The sequence below is a fragment of the Mustela nivalis genome, assembly GCF_964662115.1.
Source record: "Mustela nivalis genome assembly, chromosome: 11".
Lineage (NCBI taxonomy): Eukaryota > Metazoa > Chordata > Mammalia > Carnivora > Mustelidae > Mustela > Mustela nivalis.
The window spans coordinates 68251340-68272112 of NC_139030.1; the positions used below are offsets into that span (position 1 = coordinate 68251340).

General features: G+C 51.7%; 1 protein-coding gene across 10 annotated transcripts in view; it reads right to left on the bottom strand.

The window, feature by feature from the left end:
* Positions 1-2944: 2944 nt before the first annotated feature.
* Positions 2945-20773, bottom strand: part of PPP1R7 (protein phosphatase 1 regulatory subunit 7) — a 29020-nt gene continuing 11191 nt past the window's right edge. For 5 of the 10 annotated variants that reach the window (XM_082689718.1, XM_082689715.1, XM_082689713.1 and 2 more), the window contains 3 exons: positions 20244-20348; positions 16749-16835; positions 2945-3257 (listed from right to left, as the gene is read on the bottom strand). In XM_082689718.1, coding sequence (XP_082545844.1) covers positions 3081-3257; positions 16749-16835; positions 20244-20348 — 369 coding nt within the window. In that variant the 3' untranslated portion in view covers positions 2945-3080. Of the gene's footprint in view, positions 3258-16748; positions 16836-19679; positions 20173-20243; positions 20349-20773 lie in introns of those variants that run through there. The other 5 variants (XM_082689722.1, XM_082689721.1, XM_082689714.1 and 2 more) reach the window with 2 other exon arrangements.

A 20773-nucleotide genomic window follows, 5' to 3' on the forward strand; every position in this document is an offset into this window, starting at 1 on the left:
TCCTCCAGGTGGCCACCTGGCCCATCCCCAGCCCGCCTGCTGCCATTCTTGCTGCTGGCCTCTTGTCTCAATAGGTGTCTATGTCCCAATCCCTCCCCCCACTCCCCGCCCCTCCTCAGGGTATGTTCCCTGCTAGGAAAGCCTCCTCCCCTGCAGCCGCTCAGCCCCACCACAGCTAGCTCCCAACACGGGATCTTCCTGCTAAGTGCCCCACGCCCACCGGTTGGGGTTCCCGGGCCTCCTTTGTGGGTCCCCCTGCCTGGGGTGCTCTGAGGTTTCCCTCTTCCTGCCCTCTGCTCAACCTCCTCCTCTCTGAAGCCCCCTCAGCCTCCTTCCCCAGCTGACTGGGGTCTGCCCCTCATCAGGGTCACCCCATCCCCCTGCTGCCCCTGAGCTTGCCCATAGGCTTCGCTTTCTCCTGAAGGGCAAGTTACCTTCTAACTAAACAATTGTGTGGCTGTCCCAGGGCAGAGATTTTAAAAAAATCTTATAAAAGGGGGGGGGGGCTTCTTTTGTTCCTTGATGTATCCCAAGTGCCTCACAGGACGTGAAGCCCCCCTGCAGCCAGGCTGTCCCACACTTCATTCTTCATTCCGCCTCCTCTGCCCCTCCTTCCCCCGCCTCCCCCCAGCCCAGGGTCTTTTTCTTGGGGTTGTTTCAGGCCTCAGGAAGAGGGATGTTCCCTCCTGGCTGTTCTTGGTGGTCCCTCGAGCCCTCCTGTCTGTGTGTACCCCTGTGGAGCCATCACAGCCCTCTCCCATGGACCCGTGGTCTCTGCGGCTGTGGCCTCCTCAGGGTTCCGAGTGGGCACCGTGGCTGCTTCCTGCCGAGAAGCATGTCTTGGGGAGCCCAGGGCTAAACTATTTGAGGCTCAATAGGTGCTCCTAGGGTCCCTCCCAGAGCGCAGCGCCTGCCTGCGGCACCCTCCTGGACACCTCGCGTGGGGAGGTTTCTACCCAGCTAATTTGGGGTAGGCGCACAGGGAGGGCCTATCACAGTGCGTGCTTCTCGGAGAGGGCGTAGGAGGTGGTGGGGGGCGGCTCAGCACTCTGGCCTCCCTGACGCGGCTGCTCTTGCCTTGGGCTTGTTTCCACCAGGGTTCTTGGATGAGGCCTTTGCTGGTTGTACCCACATGAGCATCTTTGTTTGCTGTCTGCTCTACTCAAGGCCTTCCCTGTGCGACGGGAATCCCACTGCCATGTAAACGAACCCATCAAGAGCAGGTTTCAGGGTCCTGCTTTGGGAAGCCCACAGCCCCTCCTCTGAGGTTCCCGTTCACACTGGTGTTTGTGGCCCTCTGGACTTGGCTCTGCAGGGGATGTCCTGCCCACTGCCCCGCCTGGTGCCCGGCGCCCTGAGACCCCCTAACCCAGTCTGCAGCCTTCGGGAGCTGGCAGGTAACATCCTCTCTTGGCTCTTGTCCAAGGGTGTTCAAGGTTCAGTATATGCAGATGGCACACGACTGGGACAGTGCTGGGTTCAGGACACCCTGCCCCACCCCCTCCATCCCCAAAGTCTCCTGTGTCTATGAACGCACAGATGCTCTGGGCAAGCGTCCCCGTCTCATCCCCACGAGGATGGGCCCGCTGAGGCCTTTCTCCTGCTGGCCTGTTTGCTTGAGGCTCTTTGGGTTTCTTTCCCTACCTTCGGGGAAGTTCCATTAGCAGCAACTGTCAGCATCTGGTGATCACCCCCTTTCCTTGCTTGTGCCATGGCAGGCACGCGCGGGCAGAGTCCCTGCCGCCACCGGCCACACTCTGCCTCCCAAATTAAAAATCAATGACCTCATGGCTGAGGTCCCTCCCATGCCAGGGCCAGAACGCCATCCCAGCTCCACAGAGGGCTCTGTGGGCCCTGCTCCTGCTGAGTGTGCCTCCGTGGTTCTGGAAGGTCTCGGCCTTGCGCTAGGGTGCAGGGCTTCTGGGAATAACGCTTTCAGCAAGGTCGTGCCAATCCTGAATCCTTGGGTCTCAATTTTCTTCTGCGACCTCAAGGCCATCATCCCAAGGCCCCTTCCGGGAGCGTGCCCTCCCACCCCGGGGCCAGAGGTCTGCTTCCCCGAGGCAGGTGCTCCTGGCTTCAGGCCACACGGTTTGTTCTGGCGGAGATAAGACTCGGGAACTGGACGTGAGCTTGAACTGCAAGCCAACTGTTGCCACATCTGCAACTCCTGGCAGTGATCACCTGGCCACCTGGGGCCCTCTGACCTGCTTGGGCTGTTCATGAGGATGGAGGGGGCAGGGCTTTCCCTGGCGAGGTGGCGACTGCACCAGAGGAGGCACAGGAGGCAAGGCGAGTGCTAGATTTCATTTTGTTTGAACACATTTAAATTTGAATGGAAGCAGCCACACGTGGTGGTGGGCAGCCTGTACTGGAAGGCACCGCTCTAGAAGGGACCCGTGGTGACCCCTCGATTCAGTCCTCCTTCTGCAGAAGAGAAACTGGAGACCCCAAGACAGGCTGAGGTCCTGCGGCATTGAATTCAGACCGAGGTGAGTCTTCTGAGAAACAAGCTGGCACAGGACAGGGTAGGACTGGGAAGTGACATTAGGAGCTGTCAAGAGGTAAGCTCTTTAGAGCTGGTCTGGAGCAAAGCCCTGGCCTTGGAGAGCCTGCGGTCCGCAAGGGGCCTGGCGCGTGGCAATGGATGTCAAGGGGCCCAGCGGATTGCAGCACACGGGACCCTGTGATCCTGTGCCCATGGTTTTGTTCTGAAATACGTATGATTAGAAAAACCCTGGCATCACCTGGCAAGACCAAACAGCTCTGGACTGCCAGGCCAGCCCCTGAGGGCCCCCACCCCGGGCAGCACCCTCACACCCACTGGCCTGCCCTTCTCAGGAAGAGGAAATAGAGGTGGCGGGAGTGCCATGGGCACACCAACACCAGGTGGCGGCGTGCTGGCCACGGGCGTCCCGAAGCAGGGCGGCGTCACACACGGCGGTTATCACTCAGTGCCTTTTTATTGCCATTGGGTTTGTGACTGCTGATAGAGTGCCGGCTTGAGGAGCAACGGGCGGATAAAAACCATGGCTGGGCAGTTCTTGTGATGAGAGGGACCCGGCAGGAGCCAGGAGGACTCAGAACCTGACGAAGGTGGCATCGATCTGCCGCACAGAAGGCAGGGCCAGCATGATCTTGCGCCGGTACTGCGGGTCCTTCTGCAGGGGGTTCCGCTCCAGGTACACCGTCTCCAGGTTCCTGGCCGCTTTGAGCTCATCCAGGTCGCTCCAGCTCTCCAGCAGATTGTCGTTCATCTGGGGGACAGCACACACATTAGGGAAGTCTCATGTATGGAACAGCCCCAGCCTCCCGCCCCCACGTCTGAGCAGGAGTCCAGTGATAGGGCCTGGCCCTCCCTACCCAGAAGCCAACATGGCATCTTCCCTGGCTCCTGAGGGAGCCCTCTGTCACCTCTTCACCCCTGGCCTCCCCATTTCCCCATGGGGAATGCTCTCGCTCCCACCTGGTGCTGGGGCTGCGTCACCAGACGGACGGATCCAAGGTAAGATTGGCAGAGAAAAGACAGAGCAACACTGCTCCCAAGCCCTGCCCCATCTCTAGGCAAAGCGTTCAAACAGGTTTGACTCTACTTCCTACAAAGAACTTGGGGTTGTTCCCAAGGCCTGACTCCATGCTCTGGCCATAACCCAGCCAGCATGGCAGCGGCCATGGCAGCCAAATGGCCCATCCGTCCCATCAGTTGCCACTGGCCTGCCCTACTGGGATCCCCACTGCAGGTGTCTGAGAGGGAAATGCCCCGCCTCTGGCCTCCCACTGCCCAGGCGATGTCCCCAGGATACAAAATGGATGAGGGCTCAAAGCATGTTACGGTCCACCCTCCTGACTGCCAAGAGCCAGGAAGAATTCTCTGACTCCCAAACCACCATCAAGACGAGGGCATGGCAGGCCCCTGGGTTCAGATGCCCGTCAGAGCATGGGCCTCTGACGCTCAGTCCACACCTGTCCGTGGAACATCGTGGCTCCTCCTCAGGCGGCAGGGCAGGGGGCTCCAAGAAGCGAGCCACCCTGGTTTCTACCAGTTCTCCAAGAATACAGCAGAGGGACAAGTGACAACAAGATGGCAGAAGTGTCCCTGAAGGCAAGAGGCAGTTAGCACCTGGCTGAAGGGGGAGGCAAGGGCTTGGAGAGGCACACAGCCAGCAACCGGCTCCCAGAGGAATCGAAGCCCTGACCTGTACTATCTGCTGATCTCGGGGGAGCAGAGACCCCACAGGGCTGATTTCATGCCAGCAGCCCCTGGCCCCTGACGACAGAGCTGGGAGGGGGCGCATGGCAGGCTCAGATGACCCAGGGAAGTTGGCTCCAGCCTGTCACTGCTCACGAGGGTTTTGGGTGACAGGAACTTTAAATAAGGGCAAACTGAGAGCTTCTGGGAGTGTCTGCATCATGACCAAGGGGGTGTGACACCAGCTTCGTGCCCTGCTGGCCTCACCCCCAGGTTCAATTGTGCCTGTTCTAGAACTCACACATGGAGGGATGGTTGCCCCAGGGTCCCCCGTGCACAGAGGCAGAAAGCAAGAGCGCTCCTCCCAACTGACAGGGAGCAGACCTGTCCTCTGTGAACCTGGGGTGGCAGAGGCTACAGGGTGGTCCATTTCAGCTCCACTTACAGAGAAGTGGTGATGACAAGAGCTGCCCACACGTGCAATGAGAAGGAAGTGGAGCCACTCCAGGATCCCCCAGGCCCCTCGGGCAGGGACGCCAGAGAGGAGCTCAGGCACTCGACAGGCAGGACAAAGGATCCTTGAAAGACCTTCCCAATCTCAATGCTCTGAGGTCACCTTAGTCAGCCTGGAATTCTGTGATGCTTCCTTGGGTCTGGCACATGGCAGGCTAGCATCTGGACAGATGGCGTGAGAAGCCTCTAGTACCAGGCTGTTCTGTGAGTGGGGGTTCGACAGCCTATGACACGAGGCGGTGGTGAAGGTGGGCAGACTGTGGAGACTTTGTGGGACTCTGGCTTTCACCCCGAGGTGCGATGGCAGCCCTTGGAGGGTTGTGGACTATAAAAGGATCACATCAGGAAGCTGGGGTCATAGTGCTGGTTGTGGGGGATGGAGGCTGGGGCCACGGAGCTAGCAGCAGAGGGCAGAGAGGCTGGATTCTGGGTAGAAGGGAGAGGGAAGAGGTCGGCTTGTGTATGATGTGTAAGAGAAAAAGAAATAAAGGAAGATTCCAAGAATTTTGGCCCGAAGAACTGGGAGGCTGGTACTGACATTGAACTGAGCAGAGGGGAGCACAGGGGGGTTCCTGGACACCAGGCTGGATGTGCTGCTCGGGCCGGGTGGCAGGTGGTCAACTGACAATGCCCCATGCTGAGCATGCTGTCGTGGCCGAAGCTCAGGAGCCCAGGGTAGAGCCTGGGCTGGGAACACGAGTGTGTGTGCTGGGGGCATACGAGGGGTATTGTTTAGACCGGGGAGGCTCACTGGGGAGAGGGAGGAGAGAAAAAGTCAAGACTAAACCCCAGGTACTCTAGAGATCTGTGGGAGGAAACAAACTGAAAACCAACAAAGAACACTGACAAGTGACCAGGGTGACAGCAGAACCGAGAGTGAGATCCTGGAAGCCACACGAAGAACATGTTTGAGGAAGAACTGATACAACATGTCTCCTGAGGTCAGCAGCAGGTGAGGGGTGCAAGGGCCACTGAATCCGCTCTGTGGCTGCTGTGGGGAGCTCATCTTGGTGCGCCCAGGTAGCAGAGCTGCTGGGCCATGCTGGGGGCACCTGCCACTCCTAGGGGATGGGGAGCGCTGGCTGGACTGTGTCTGAGGGAGGGTGGTGAGAACATGGCTGATGGAGCCAGGTGAGGAGGCCAGAGATAGTGGAGGGAAGCGGGGATCCTGGCCAAGGGCAGAGGGTGAGAGGTGTTGCAGCACATTCGTGGCTGGGGTGGGGCACTGCTGGCAGGGAGCCCCTGACTGAAGAGGAGGCAACCTCAAAGAACCACCTAGTCTGCTGCGATGGGAGGCTGGATTGTGGGGTCTCTCTTCAGCCAGGATGGCTACTGAGGGCAGAGGAAACAGACCCGGAGAAGAGCAGCTGAGCTCGGACCTGAAGGCAGGAAGACTTGGGGGAGTAGATATGATGGGCTCACCTGAGGGTGAGGGGGCAAGGGCAGCATGATGCCAGGTCCCTGGGGACCCTGCCACGTGGACACTGAAACAAGGATTATGTGTGGCAGGAGCTGTGCTGGAGCACAAGTGGGGTTCTGACATCAAGGGAAGGAGGGGCTGAGGCCACAGGGGCCATGCACTGGGCGGTCTTTAAGAAGGAGGAGGAGGAAGAATGGTCTGGAGCTGGTAACGAGAACAGGACCCCACACAGCCCACCTCCAGGCCCAGAGAGTAATCTGTACTAAACACTGAGGGTTTGGTTTCTCACCACTACTTTTTCTTAAGCACAGATCACATTTTCCTACTTTCATATATAGTGATTTTGGATCAAACACTAGACATTGTGGATAATACACTACAGAGACTGGATTCTTGAAAGAGGGTTGATTTTTTGTTCTAACAAGCAACTTAATAACTGGATGATCACCCTGAGGGTGCGTGGGTTTGGGGTCATACTTTGTTGGGGCCCCTCTAACTTGGGGGGGACCAGCCTCCTCTGGAGTGTGGCTTCAGACTTTATTAGGGTGGATTTGAAGTAGGTCTAATCTGAGCCTGTGGTCCTTAATGCTCAGGATGGGCCTTTCTGGAGTCTAGCTGGATGGATGCCAAGAGTGTTGGCAAGATCCCTCCACCTGGGCAGGGTTGAGCTGCCCTACACCCCCAGCAGTGCAGCTGGGTAAGCCTTGAGGGGGATGGCCTTGTGCCCAGATGGCTTAGCTCCTCAGCCATGGACTGACAGGGGATCCCCACATGGACCTCTGGGGCGCCTTCTCTGCACAGGTGCCCCCTCTTCAGGGCCGTGTCTTGCCATAAACTTTGCTCTCTGCTTCTTCAGCTCAACTGAACTGCCACACCGTCCCGGGGATGCAGCCTGCACACTGTCCACGAAGACAGAGCCAAACCATCTTTGTACTTGCCCAAGGCTGGAGGGCTGGTCTGTGACTAGTTCACAGTCATGGCCAGACGACTGTCTCTAACAACTTCCTGTGATGACACCTCCTTCCAGACCCACCTGTGTAAGGTACCCTACTTTCATAGAACTTCTTGTGGGCCTCATGTGTCACCGGCTTTGGGAAAGCTAGATTTCCAGAACCTGGGTCTTGGCCCTGGTGGAGGGACTGAAGCTGTGTCATGAGGGCTTGGACACCGAGAAGGCCCTCTCCTGTCAGCCTGAGCGAGCACCTTCCCTGGAAAGGGACACGGATACAACTCTTTTAGGACAAATTCTTAAGTGTTATTCTACTATGCCTAAGCCTATACACTTGTACAACCTGAGCCGCCCACAAGGTCAAGTGCAAAGTGAGATGCCATGGCCGTGCCGGGGAGGCCAGTTAAGAGAAAGAGAGCACTGAATGGGAGAATCACTAAGTGGTGCCTGTACCAGCTGCACTTGGGCCTTAAAACACACAGAAAGTAGATTCATTTCACAAAAGCAGCAGGACATTGTTTAGAAGAAATAAGTTCTTCTGTGGCATTGTCTGCTTCAAAACCTCTTCCTGCCATCATGGTGGCTGATTCTGGCATCTGCTCCGGGCCAGGTGGCCGTGGAGCGCCCATGTCTTCTTCTGTTTCACTATCCAGCTCCTATCTGCCATACCACATGCTTCCGATCTCACACAGCAGCACTAATGCCAGCCTGTCCTTGTCTGCCGTGGGGGCTGTCTTTGTAAACTCCAGACCTCATCACTCAGGATGAACCACAGCCTGGCCTCAGGACAGTTTTCTTCCAGATACGGTGAGTGTGGAACTGAAAGTTTTATTGCCACTGGTGGGACACTGTAACAACGTCTTTGATACAGATGACTTTTAGAGAGTCTTATCCTTGTATTTTTCCAAAATGGAACACAAAACCATACATTGTTTCCATACATACTCCAGGGTCTCCCGAGCCCCAGGAAGGGGAGCAATGTTCATGGAGGGAAAACTGATCACCTTCATGTTTCTAAGTTCTTCATGAGGGGAATGTAAAGGAGCAGGGTTGGGGTGGGACCCTTTCCTTCCTAGAGTATCTCCCAGGAGATACAATTTTTAGACTCTTTTAATCTAGAACATTTTCCTTCTACTCACAATTTTCTCTGTTAAATGAAATTGACTTAAGAAATCCAGTTAACTGCCTTGTAGAATCTCACTCATTGATTCATCCACCTGTTTTCTTACGGTGTCATCTAGCTTCTTGTTCTAGCCCCTGTAGTTCCTGCAAATTTCAAGTTAGGTCTAAATGCTCGGTTAGAGTAGATTAGACATTTTTGGCAAATATGCTTTACAGATGAACCAAATTGGGAGACACTTAGCATCAGGTTGTCCCACTATCAGGGGTGGTAAATTTGATCACATGGTTAAGTTGGGGAGCACACTTCCCTTTTGCAGTTAGCAAATTCTATGTGGGGTGACACATGGCAGACATCCAACTCTCCAGTGACGAGTGTTGCTTGAATCCACTACTGGAATTATGCTATAGAATGTGTCCTGTTCGATGTTTTCCCAGTAGATTCCAGATGGTGCTCAAGTCCCAAACTTCATGGGATGTATTTCTTTGCTTTATGATGTTTTTTTTGGCTGGTATTTATACAGAAAACATACACTTGATTTCCCCCAAACTCAGTAATATCTTAAAAAAAGGAGTGGGAGAATTCTCAAAACTCAGTTCATACACCACTAGTGGCACATCAAAATCACTTATTTGCTTGAGAATCTGTAGGCTGTTTCAACAAAGGGGATGCATGCGTTGTGTGCTGCTGGTGTCAAAAGAGGTTTCTGTTACTTCCTGAGAGAGGCCCACCTTTTCAAAACCTATCACGGAGGGTCAATCCCGCTGCTTCTGCTGTCGTGTGTCTGTCAGTGAGGCCCACACACACTCACAGGCAGGGGTCCTGTTGTCGATGGCCTCCCGTGGCTTCTACTGAGATTTTTTCTCCCTGTTATGAGTCATGCTTTCCTGCTTCTTTGCACCCTGAATACTGTGGAGGTGACATAGAGTCTGAGTTTTGTCGGCCTCCTTTAGAAAGTGGTGTTCCAGGAGTACACGGTGGCTTGGCTGGTAAAGTAACTACCTTCAGCTCAGGTCATGATCCTGGAGTCCTGGGATCGAGTCCCACATCAGGCTCTGTGCTCAGCAGGGAGTCTGCTTCTCTCTTTAACCTCTCCCCTCTCATGCTCTCTCTCGCTCTCACTTTCAAATAAAATAAATACAATCTTAAAAATCAGTGTTCTGGCAGAGCCTCTTGCTCCCGTGGAGGCTTGGTCACAGGCCCCAGCAGAGTGTCTAACCCACCCCTGATGCAGGGCTCTGTGGAGTGTCGCCGGAGCTTCTGGCATGTTTGGCATGTCCCTCCACTCTGGCAGGTTGGAACGCGGTTGCTTCCATATGCTGCGTGGCATCTGGAACCTCCACCTGCCTCTAGTCCACGCAGCTGTCCACTGCACGCACACACATGCAGCCGAGCTGTCGGCTAAGAAAGCCCCGGGCTGATCACTGGGGTCTGGTTCCTGTGCAGCAGTCTCCCAGCTGTGCACCTGCCTGTGTGTTTCTCACGGGCCCCTGGGAACCCCAGCTCCGATGGCTGCCTCCCTTGTCCAGGGAAACAGCCGCTGCGTCTATGCCCAGTTGTCCGTGGAATGTGCCCTCAGCTGAGGCCCAGGGTGTGACCATGGTGCTCGTCCCGAGCCCACAGCCTGCAGACATCAACCACCTACGTCTGGCCATGTCTATAGCTGTTTATGCTGAGCTGACAGGCAGAGGGCCCTACCCCCATGCCTAAAACGGCCTCCAAATCCAAATTCAACATGACAGGTTACACTTGCTTATATCTGTATTTATTTTCTTGTATATGAAGTGTTAGGAAGGATTTGACTCACGTTAGTACATTTATTTATCCTGGAACATATTTAAAATAGTCTGAAAACGACAATACCAACATTGGCACTAGTGAGTGGCATTCAAGCTCTTCTTGGAGTTATTTCACATACACCATAGTCAGAGCTCTGGTTCCAACGTCACTTAAATAATTCTTTCCTTTGTGTGGTTGTCATACTAATTTGAAATATTGTTAGTCATTTGTTTCAAGTCATTTGGAATTGTAAATTAAAAACACTTAGAAAAATGTGCAAAGCATTCTAAAAAACCAAAATGCGCAAACAGATGTCCTCAGAGAAGTCGCAGTGGGTTGCTCGCCCTCCACCGGCCCCTCTGGCCCCAGAGGCGACCATTCATGCAGGTTAACGTTGCTGGTGTTTGCCTCACACTCCATCTATGTGCCCACACTATCACTTAGTTAGGGCAGCACGCCATGTGGCTGGGGCCTGTCCATGCGGACCTCTGGGAGCCGTGATGATCTGGTGAGGGCAAGGCTATCAAGGAAGCTCCCAACTCCACTGTTGTTTTGTGCTCGGCTTCAAACGCCTCCCTGCCCGTGATCTTTGCCTCTCCCCCCAGAGGTCACCAGTTTCTGCTGATTCACAACTGGCATTTCCCTTGACTCATTCCCTTATTTCCAACCTGCCGCGGCCACCTAGGGCCAGGTCTGCTCATGTGGCCACAGTGGCCAGGGAGGCAGTGTGGAGGGTCCCGGGCCTCTGCCAGCCTCTGCAGTCCTGCTGGCATGAAGCACACTTCAGCAGCCGCCCCTGAAATACACCTGTTTCTCCTTTTCCTCCTGGCAGAAGAATGCTCATTGGTGAGATGTAGGAAATACAGTATTAAAAAAAAAATAAGAATCACACCTAGTTGAGACTTCCCACACGAGGAAGAGCACTGTCGATCTGCTCTTTCTTCTGCCTGTTCTGGAGGCCGTCAACTGCAGCGAGAAGGGGCTGGCCTAAGTTGTCCCTCTCATTCTCTTAGAATACACTTTTCTACACATTTGCTTTTCAGTTATGAAAGAAATACACACTTGTTATGGAAGACTTGGAGGAACCAAAGAGTATAAAGGGAAACAGGAAAACCAGCTACACGTTTACAATCCAGAGGCAAGGGCTTCTCGTATCTGCATCCATACTTCTGGTCCTTTCTCTATGCATGTGGCCACAGGCAGAGTTTAATAACACGTGGATCTCCCCCAAAATACTCTGCACATTCCTTTTTCATCAACACTGTATCATGAGCATTTTTCTGTAGTTAAATCTCTTTCGCAAACATCATTTGAAGGCCTTGCTTCATAGCAGCATATTTCATCACAGGAATATACCATAATTTATTATTCCCTGCGGTAGAAAAACTGAATAATACAAACCTAAAGTTTCAGAAGAAAATCTGGGCAACTGCTTTTATAAGGTCTGGGTTTATAATCTCTTCTAAATGGTCACTAAACCCTAAAAGCAAGGAAAAGACAGATTTGTCTTTCTTTTTTGTAATCTTGTCTTTTTCTTTTTTATAATGAACACATAGACTTTCTCATTAGAAAATACAAAGCTATTGCCAATGTAGAACAAGGAATCCTGACATTTATGTGTTTTTGTAAATAAATCTTCGACTTTCTCCTCATTTTGCTGGGGTTTTGGGGCTCTGAAGCCCCTACAGAACCCGTGTGGTGCCGAGAGTCCTGCCAGCATCCCCGGGGCACTGGCTGCAGCACAGACCGCTGCCCACCTGACAGCCCAAACACCGCAGCTCACTGTCTTTGTGTATTTTAAAAATTGATGAAATAGAAAATGTTTTATGTATTTGCAAGCAGCTGTTACTTCTTACTCCGTGACTTGCTTGTTTATGCTCTACCCCATTTTTTAAAAAAAGGATTTTATTTACATATATTTTAGAGAGAGCAGGAGTAAGCAAGCAAGCACAACGGGGGAAGGACAAGAAAGGGAGAGGCAGGGAGAGAATCCCAAGCAGGCTCCGTGCTGAGCATGGAGCCCAACGTGGGGCTTCATCTTACGGCTTGTGAGATCATGAGCTGAGCTGAAGTCACGAGTTGGATGCTTAACTGACAGAGCCACCCAGGTGCCCCTTTACCCTCCTCTTCTAGTGGCACCTCCATATGAGCTGTTTTCAATACATGGATATTAAAGCCTTTAGCGCACATATTTGCACAAGCATGTTTTCCAATGTTACTTACAGATGGTCTCTGCCCAACTAACCAACTTCCCCTCCTAAGTTCCTTCCTCTCATCCAGCCAGCTGTATGATAGGCACTGCTCTAAGGGCCACTGAAGTGAAGAGTGAGCAACACATTCCTCTGCCTCACAGAGCTCACACACTGCAGTGGGTGAGTGAGACAGGAAAATGAAATTAAAGAAAGAAATAGGACTTCAAATGATAGAATAAACAGAGCTGGATTTGCCTTTTTGTCATAAGCCAAAAGGACAAAGAACAAGAAACCACATTTTGCATATGTTGGACAATAGGCAAGACAGGACGGCGACTCCTGAGAGCAGGAAAACAAGGGAGGTGAGCTCTCTCCTCCCCGGCCTTCTGCCTGGAGTCCTCTGCAGACCACAGAGGGGCCCAAGCACAGCCTGGTGGCCTTCTGAGCAGAGGCAGAGAATGCAGTTTGGGGAGGCAGAGGTAGCTGGAATTCCTGGAGAGGAGTGAGCTCTGCAGGGAAAAAGCTCCAGAAGAGCACCTGGTGTCCCCTGGAATCTCGGACTGATATCGGGAGTGTGGATCGGCCCCAGAGCAGCCGCCAGAAGCCACGAGCTGGGCAAGGCCCGAGCTCATGCAGGGAAAGGATGTGTTTGTGCTCCCACCAACCACAGGCAGAGACCTCACTAAATGCCCGGGCATTCGCTAGACACCCAAGGGTCACAGGCTAGAAACAGAGCAGAGAAGCCTTAGAGGACAGGCTTCTTAGACTCACACTAATAAAGCTGAAAACAAGTCTTGAAAGGACCATGGGGTGACTCAACAATCTGCTAGATAAAAAGTTCAATATGCTTTAAAGGAAAACAACAAAAATCCAGAGAGTCAATAACTAAACATCTCTCTTTTTTTAAAAAGAATTTTATTTTTGCATAATCTCTACGTTTAACGTGGGGCTTGAACTTGCAACCCCAAGGGTGGCATGCTCTACTGATTGAGCCAGCCAGGTGCCCCAGTAATTTACCATCCTAATGGCCAGCACCCAATACAAAAATTATTAGCCATTTGAAAAAGGAAGACTTTAAGGGAAACACACATAAGAGGAGAAACAGAAGCTACAAAAAGACAACCAAATTTTCTTCAGAGTTGAAAAATATAACATCTGAAATAAAAAGTTGAGTACATGAGGTTACAGCACATGAACGTCATGGAAGAGAAGATCATGACATCGCAGACACAGGAGAAGAAGTCATACAAATGAGAGCACACAACATAAAAGCCAGAGGCCCAGCTGCCAAGCGCTCGACAACATACCCGTCACTGGGGGTTTTAGGAAGAAGCTGGGGGAAGGAGAGGCAGAAACACTGTTTGAGGAAATTATTTTCAAAAGTTTTCTGCATTTGACTTTGAAAACTATACACCCATAGATCCAAAAAGCTCAACAGCACATGACAGGCAAGTGGCAAGAAAGAAAAGTGATAAAAAGAACATAAAATAGCAGCTAGAGGGAGGAAGACGTATTGCACATGAGGGAACAAGGACAAGAACAATGAACCATTTCCCATCAGAAACAGCGAGAACCGGGGCCCAATAGGGTAAGTTCTCAGCGTTGTAAGACAGCCTCCCACCAAGCTGCCACACCAGGACCATGCACCTGTAACTCTACCCTCCAAGAATTAAAGCAAAGAGACTTTTCCAGATCAATCAAAGCAGAAATAATTAGTTTACAGCATGCTGCCCAATAAAAAATGTTAAAATTCTTCAGGTGGAAGATAAATGCCACAGTGCGAACTATACAAAACACTAAAAAATGCCAAAAATGGTAAAACAAGTCAGTTTTCTTGTTATTAAATTTCCTTTGGGGCAGCTGGGTAGCTCAGTCTGTTAAGCATATGACTCTTGATTTTGGCTCACGTCATGATCTCAGGGTCATGAGATCGAGCCCCATGTTGAGCTCTGCACTCAGTGTAGAGCCTGCCTGGGATTTTCTCTCTCCCTCTGCCCTTCCCCACCCACCTGGGTGCTCTCTCTCTTAAAAAAAAAAAAAATTAAATTTCCTTAAAAGATAACTGATACAGTGACCTATCATGGGGTTATAGCCTATTAAAAGTAAAACATAAGATAATGTTAGCTGTTGGAGAGGAAAGGAAGCGTGTTCCTTCTTCTGTTATTTGTGATGTGGTGTAATATTACTTGAAGGCAGACTGTGATAAATTAAAAATACACTTTGTGATTCCTAAAACAGTCACTAAAAACAAAACACATAGATAAAAGCAAATATGCCCACAGGGGAAATAAAATGGATTATCCCCAAAATAACATCATTTTTCCCAATCCGAAAGAAGGTAGGAAAAGAGAGAAAAAGGAACAAATAAAACACAAACACAAACAGCAAGATGGCTGACTTAAACCCACATGGCACAGGATGCAAATAAATGCAATTATATTAAATATAAATAGGATAAACACCTCGCTTGAAAGGCAGAGATGGGGGATGCCTGGGTGGCTCAGTCGGTTAAGCAGCTGCCTTCGGCTCAGGTCATGATCCCAGGGTCCTGGGATCGAGTCCCGCATCGGGCTCCTTGCTCAGCAGGGAGCCTGCTTCTCCCTCTGCCTTGGCCTGCCACTCTGCCTTGCTTTCTCTGACAAATAAGTAAAATCTTAAAAAAAAAAAAAAAGTTAAAAAAAAAAAAAAGGAAGAAAGAAAGGCAGAGATGGGTCAGACTGGGTAAAAAAAACAAAACCCCTGTGTGGTCTATAAGAGATACATTTTACTTATTATGAAGACACAGGTTGAGTAAATGGATGAAGAAAGATTCCCATGGAAACAGTAATCAGGAGAAAGACAGAATGGCCAGATTAACAGAGTAGACCTCAGGACAAGAACAGAGGGCGGTGAGGAAAAGGGACATTCCATATGATGAAAAGACAATGTTTCAAAAAGACATTATAATCCTACGTCTGTGCAACTAATAAAAGCCTTCAAAATACAAGAAGCAAAAGCTGACGGTGCTGGCAGGAGAAAGCAAATCCACAGTCATGACTGGATATTTCAACATCCTTCTGTTGGTAATTGGCAGAACAAATAGAACATCAAGAAACACAGAATCTGGATGATTAAAAATTTATGAGGACTGGCTTCCCACATCTCTTTCAGAGACTGGTTACCAACTAGGCACCCCCACATGTGGTATGAGCATGGCAGGGCTAGGGAGCTCCCAGTCTGCGGGCTCCCCTCTGGAACGCACAATCCCGCTTGTTTCACAGGGCTACTGGGATCAGGAGATCAGAAGAGAGCATTTAGACACGGTCAAGTGCTGTAAGCTCGGCCTCACTTAACTGTCTCCATCTGGGGTCTAAGCAGCAGATGCCCTGGGTGTCACAGGGGAGGGGACTATCCAACTTTGAGCAACTGCCAGCCTGCCTGCCTCCCTGATGGTGGGGTGCCCCGCCGGCCCCTACCTGTGGTCTCAGTGCCCCAGGTCCCACGCTCTTATCCCTTGGTAGGTCACAGAGAAGGGACCACATGTTTTAGAAACACGGCTTCAGGATCATCTAGAGTCCCTGTCACCCAGGCCCTCTGCCACAGGGCTCCTCATTTGACCTTGGGTTTCTCGGTATGGTTCCCTGGCCTCTCCAGAGCCAAATCCCTTTGCTCTGATCCAAGCAGCCAATCCCCAGCTGTGCCTTCCTGTAGGGGTAGGCTGTACACTAGACCCACTGGGCTCATGGTGGCTGGCTGGTGTCCCCAGCCTGTGACCCTTTTCTTTCCTACTTCTAATTCTGGGTCTGGTGTCCCCAGATTTGCTCTGGCATCACAACCTGACACTACCTAAGACCCAGTGTTATTAACAAGGGGCTTGGGACATTCTCACAGCAGGGTACCTATGTTCAAGGCACACCCAGATGATCTTTTAAGATGAAGAAAGAAAACCACACAGGTTGTGAGCAGGGTCAGCAGCGTGGCTGGACGAGGAAGGATCGTGCCCGAGACTCAGCACAAATCCTGGTCGGACTGAGTACAACCGGGACAACACTCGGCTCATAGCATCACAGGGTCAGATGTGTGCAGGGATCCCAGCGGGGACACCAGTCTGGGGACAGGCAGTACAGACGCCCATGGGCTCTCACACAGAGGGCCTCGTCTCAGGGATCGTTTGGCAATGCGTGTAGAGGAGTCCAGAAGTTAAGACTTCCTACATCCTGTTTCTCTCCCTACTGCTTCTTACTCGCTCTGCGATTTGACTCCCCAAACAACATATCAGAGAAGATTTGGCAAAGTCCCAGGAGGACGGGCTGCACAAGCCCACCGCCTTCTCCTTCTGTAGGGCATGTCCGCATTGAATGCATGAGCTCCTGGGCTGGGTTTGGCAATTCCAGGGTCTCTCCATCTGGAGTAATGTGGGGCTGGAGACTCGGCTCCCAGGTGATGCCGACCCACAGACAAAGCCCACACAAAACCTGGTGACAGTGCCAACCCACCTCACCCTCCTGGGGGCTCTGGGGCAGACTCTCCTGCCCTCACTCACAGCACACCGCTCCAAGGTACCATTTCAGCAGAAGCAACATCAACCCCAGCATGTATCCACTTACCCAGAACTCCTGCAGCTCTGTTAGATGGCTGACGTTTTCAATTTTTTTGATTCTATTTGATGCAATGTCCAACATCGTGAGTTTGTTCTAAAATAAGGAGATAAGATTTTTCCTGGATTATCTCAGTTCAACAATGGTTGTGTGACTGCGCACATTGCGTCAGGGGCCCAGCTTAGAGATGCAGGGTGAGCCACCTTCTCCACCCTCACGGCACAGGAGTGTCCTAACAGGATGGAGATGCAGGCCACCCATTTTGCTCCCATATGGAACCCTCAGAGCCACTGTGCAGAGCGCTCATCAATCACTCCTGGTACCTGATGCTCCCAGCCCAGACTCCCAGAGCCCTGCATGCCAGGGTCCCCATCCTGGCGAGACGCATGGTCCTGGAAGAGCACAGTGACACCTTCCTGGAAGCAGGGCAGTCCTGGGGCTCAGGGTGAGGGGTGAGGGGGCTCTGTTGCATGGGGGCATCTGGGTGGGCTCTGAAGAAGAGGTGACACTTATAGCCACATCTACTCAGTCTATCTTGAGGACATGTACAATACCACAAAAATAATAATCAGGGGCACCTGGGTGGCTCAGCAGGTTAAAGCCTCTGCCTTCGGCTCAGGTCATGATCCCAGGGTCCTGGGATCAAGTCCCGTGTTGGGCTCTCTGCTCAGCAGGGAGCCTGCTTCCCTTCCTCTCTATGCCTACCTCTCTGCCTACTTGTGATCTCTGACAAATAAATAAATAAATAAATAAATAAATAAATAAAATCTTTATAAAAAAAGTAATCCTCAGAATAGTAGTATTTTTATCTTCACTTAGAGATGAGGAGCCTAGTGGCCCCAGCCCATTCTCCCAGAGGATGCTCTTCTTCTAGGAAGAGGCCGCCAGGAGGAAGGGGCAAGGAGGAAGGCCCAGGTGTGGAGAGAGAGTGGGTCGGGCACCGACCTGGAATTTACAGCTGATAGGAGAGAGCGGAAGGAGTGCTCGGCCTGCTGGAGCGGTGTCTGGAGTGACTGAGCACCCTCTCTCTGCAGGCCAGACACTGTGTCTCCTGTTTCCAGCCTGCGCCCCACGATCCCCTCTCCTAGGCACGCTCAGCAGGTGCTGTCTTTCACATCACCTAAGCCTCAGGCGTATTTTTTTTTAAAAGCTCAGCTTCAAGATTTAACAGAGTTGAGTAACACTATAGTAAAAATGAAAACTGTTAAAGCTTGCATTGCTTGCTAAACTAGGTTTAATCAAACTAACCAGCATTTTTTTCTTAAAATCAAAAGGGAAACATTTAGAAGTTGGTTGACAACCTTCTTGTGTACCCATTTCTGACTGTGAATCCCTTCTTACATTTTCTGCTGTGTTCCTGGGATTCTGATTCCAAACCTTCCCAAGTTTTAAGGGAAAGTTACCAATTGTCTCAATAAAACAAAAACAAATCCGTGAACACACTCGTCAGCCCATAGCTAGCAGCCATGCCGACTCAGAGGGGCTCTGGCTCCGGTGTCTGACTCATTGAGGGCACGCCCTTTGCCCCCACCATGTCACCTAGCAAGAGTGTTGGCCAGTCACCTTCCAGGCAGCCACAGGGTCCATGCCGTGTCACATGCCACTGGGCATTGGCACGTAGATGAGGAGTTCCTCTGTGTAGCTTGTGTTGGGCTCACCATGCGCGCTCGGGCTGTGGTTTGAGTGCAGCGTGGCAGGAGGCTCCTGCCTGGGGGATGAGGTCTGTAGCAAAAAGGGACTTAGGGGTCTCGGCAGAAGAGGGTGGGTGGCAGGCAGTGCCAGGCTGGGATTGCCCCCGCAGTGACCTCTAGCCCTCTGAGCCTGTCCTGCAGTTCCTAGTGTCACCGGGTATACGTGCAGAGATGCAGGCAGGCTTCGGTCGCAGTGCGGACTCTGCACGAAGGCTTGGTCCCGGGGACGCTGTGGCTGGCAGGACTGGGCCCGGGACCCTGAGCAGAGGGACTCGGTTATGCGCTAGACACTGTCCTGTGTTTTTCTGGGGAGCTGGACAGTGTTTTGAAAGCTCATCTGAAAGCAAACCAGTAGAGAATTGCTTCCCCCCACAAAAAAAGGGAGGGGGGTAGGTACTGGGCGGGGTGAGGGTGAGCAAGTTCAGCAGACAGGGTGTCCATTGTGCAGTGACACACCATGGACAGCACAGGGGATGGGGCCGCGTGGGGTGGGGTGCCCTGAATGCTGAGGTGGCATCACAGGTGGTACTGGGATGAGGATTTGCCATTTGGGAAAAACATATATTACTTCCTTACTTCCCAAACAAAAATAAATTCCAGATCAATTAAGAGAAAAAAATTAAATGAATATTTGACTTCCAATTGAATGAAGCCCTAGGGAGATTGTCACATTGGCCCAATGATAAATGTTCTAATAACTAATTACCTTTAAAGTCACAACTGCTTTTTTCTTTTTCTCTGTTTTGTTCAGAGGCCTAACAATGATCTGGCATTGAACCCAGACCACAGTGTAGCATGTCTACTGGTAAAATTCTCCACTTTTGCTTCTTTCCCATTTGCTGGGGACCTGCACTCCGTTGCCCATGCCGCAGACAGCACCCTGTCCCCAGGCTCCGTAGAGTCCAGCCTCTCCCACCTGGAGAGGCCCTCCATCCTGCACGGCCCCAGTGTGCGCCCGGCAGATTTGCTGGGCTATAAGCTCTCAGTCTGACTGCAATGTGAAGGAAGGTGACTACGCTTATCATGGGCCAACTGTAACTCCTCAGAAATTCTAGGTAGTGCTAAAATGAAATTCGGAATGTGGTTTTCCCTCTAAAACATGGCTAACGGTGACTAGACCCAGGGGCTGAAGCACAGAAGCCAAAGAAGCCTTTACTAAGACTGAAATGCTAGGTTTAGAATAACAAAAGTAACCATATGGTTACCTTTGCTGGCAATAAACAAAACAGGAAAAAAAAATCCAGTAAAATTGAAAGAGAAAAAGTATTTTATTTGTTTCGACTACCGCAGGGAGGAAAAGCAGGCTTGCCTACAGGCAGCTGAGAAAGGCAGTGGCCAGTGCCGCTGGCCCTCCTGGCTCAGCACATCTAAGGCTGTCCTATGTGGGGCAAGAGCAGGGCTATCCCTGGGAGGTGGACAGGCCCTCCTCATCCCTGCGAGGGTGGCTGAAAAGCAGGGAGGAGGAGAAGGGACGTGCAGGAAGTCAGTTCCAAGCTGAGATCTCTTGGCCCCTGTGGTCTGGAAAGCCATGGGTCAGGAAGTGCAGTGGCCAGGATGGGGAGGGATGGACAGCTGCCGACACCTGCCAGCCCTCTCAGGCTGGGGGCCCTGGGAAGAGGCCGAGGTACTGCTGGGGACCGCAGTGTGCAGCACTGGCTCCCCACTCACCCGGGGGAGAGCGGAGACTACATGAACTTCATGCGTGCCCCAGCATGAGTGGGGATGGTCTTGAACATAGACCCCTAGAGGTAACGAGTCTTCTTTAGAACAGGACTCACCCACACCGCCCCGGACACACGAGCACATGTCTTACATTGTTCTCCAGGCCCTCGATGACCTCGATGCCGTTGTGGCTCAGATACAGCTCTCGAAGGTTCACCAGGCTCTGCAGACCCTCCATCTTGGTCAGCCGGTTGCTCTGCAAGACGGAGGGCCAACAGCCTCAGAAAAGCAGAGGGGAGGGAACAAATTGGCTCTTAGCGCGGGAGACTGCTCCTCTCGGAGAGGCCTAATGCTAGGGCACTGCATTCCGAGTGTGCCAGAAGGGAGTGGACGTAGTGAGCGCACTCCAGATTTCAAGTCTGTCGCACAGGCTAAAATGCTGTCTGAGAGCTGGAGGCCTTTAGGTGAACTACTCACTTCTTTAGATATGCCTGGAAAGGTCTACCCCCATAATTTAGTCATTAAAAAATGTCAAATCCATTGAATTTTAAAATAAATTACTTTGCACTTCTTTTAATACACATTGTAATGCAAAGTATATGGTCCTTTTTAAGAAAAAAGTCTGTAGAACGTCTACTTTGCAAAAAGTACAACTGGTTTTGGGGAGACCCGCCATGCCCA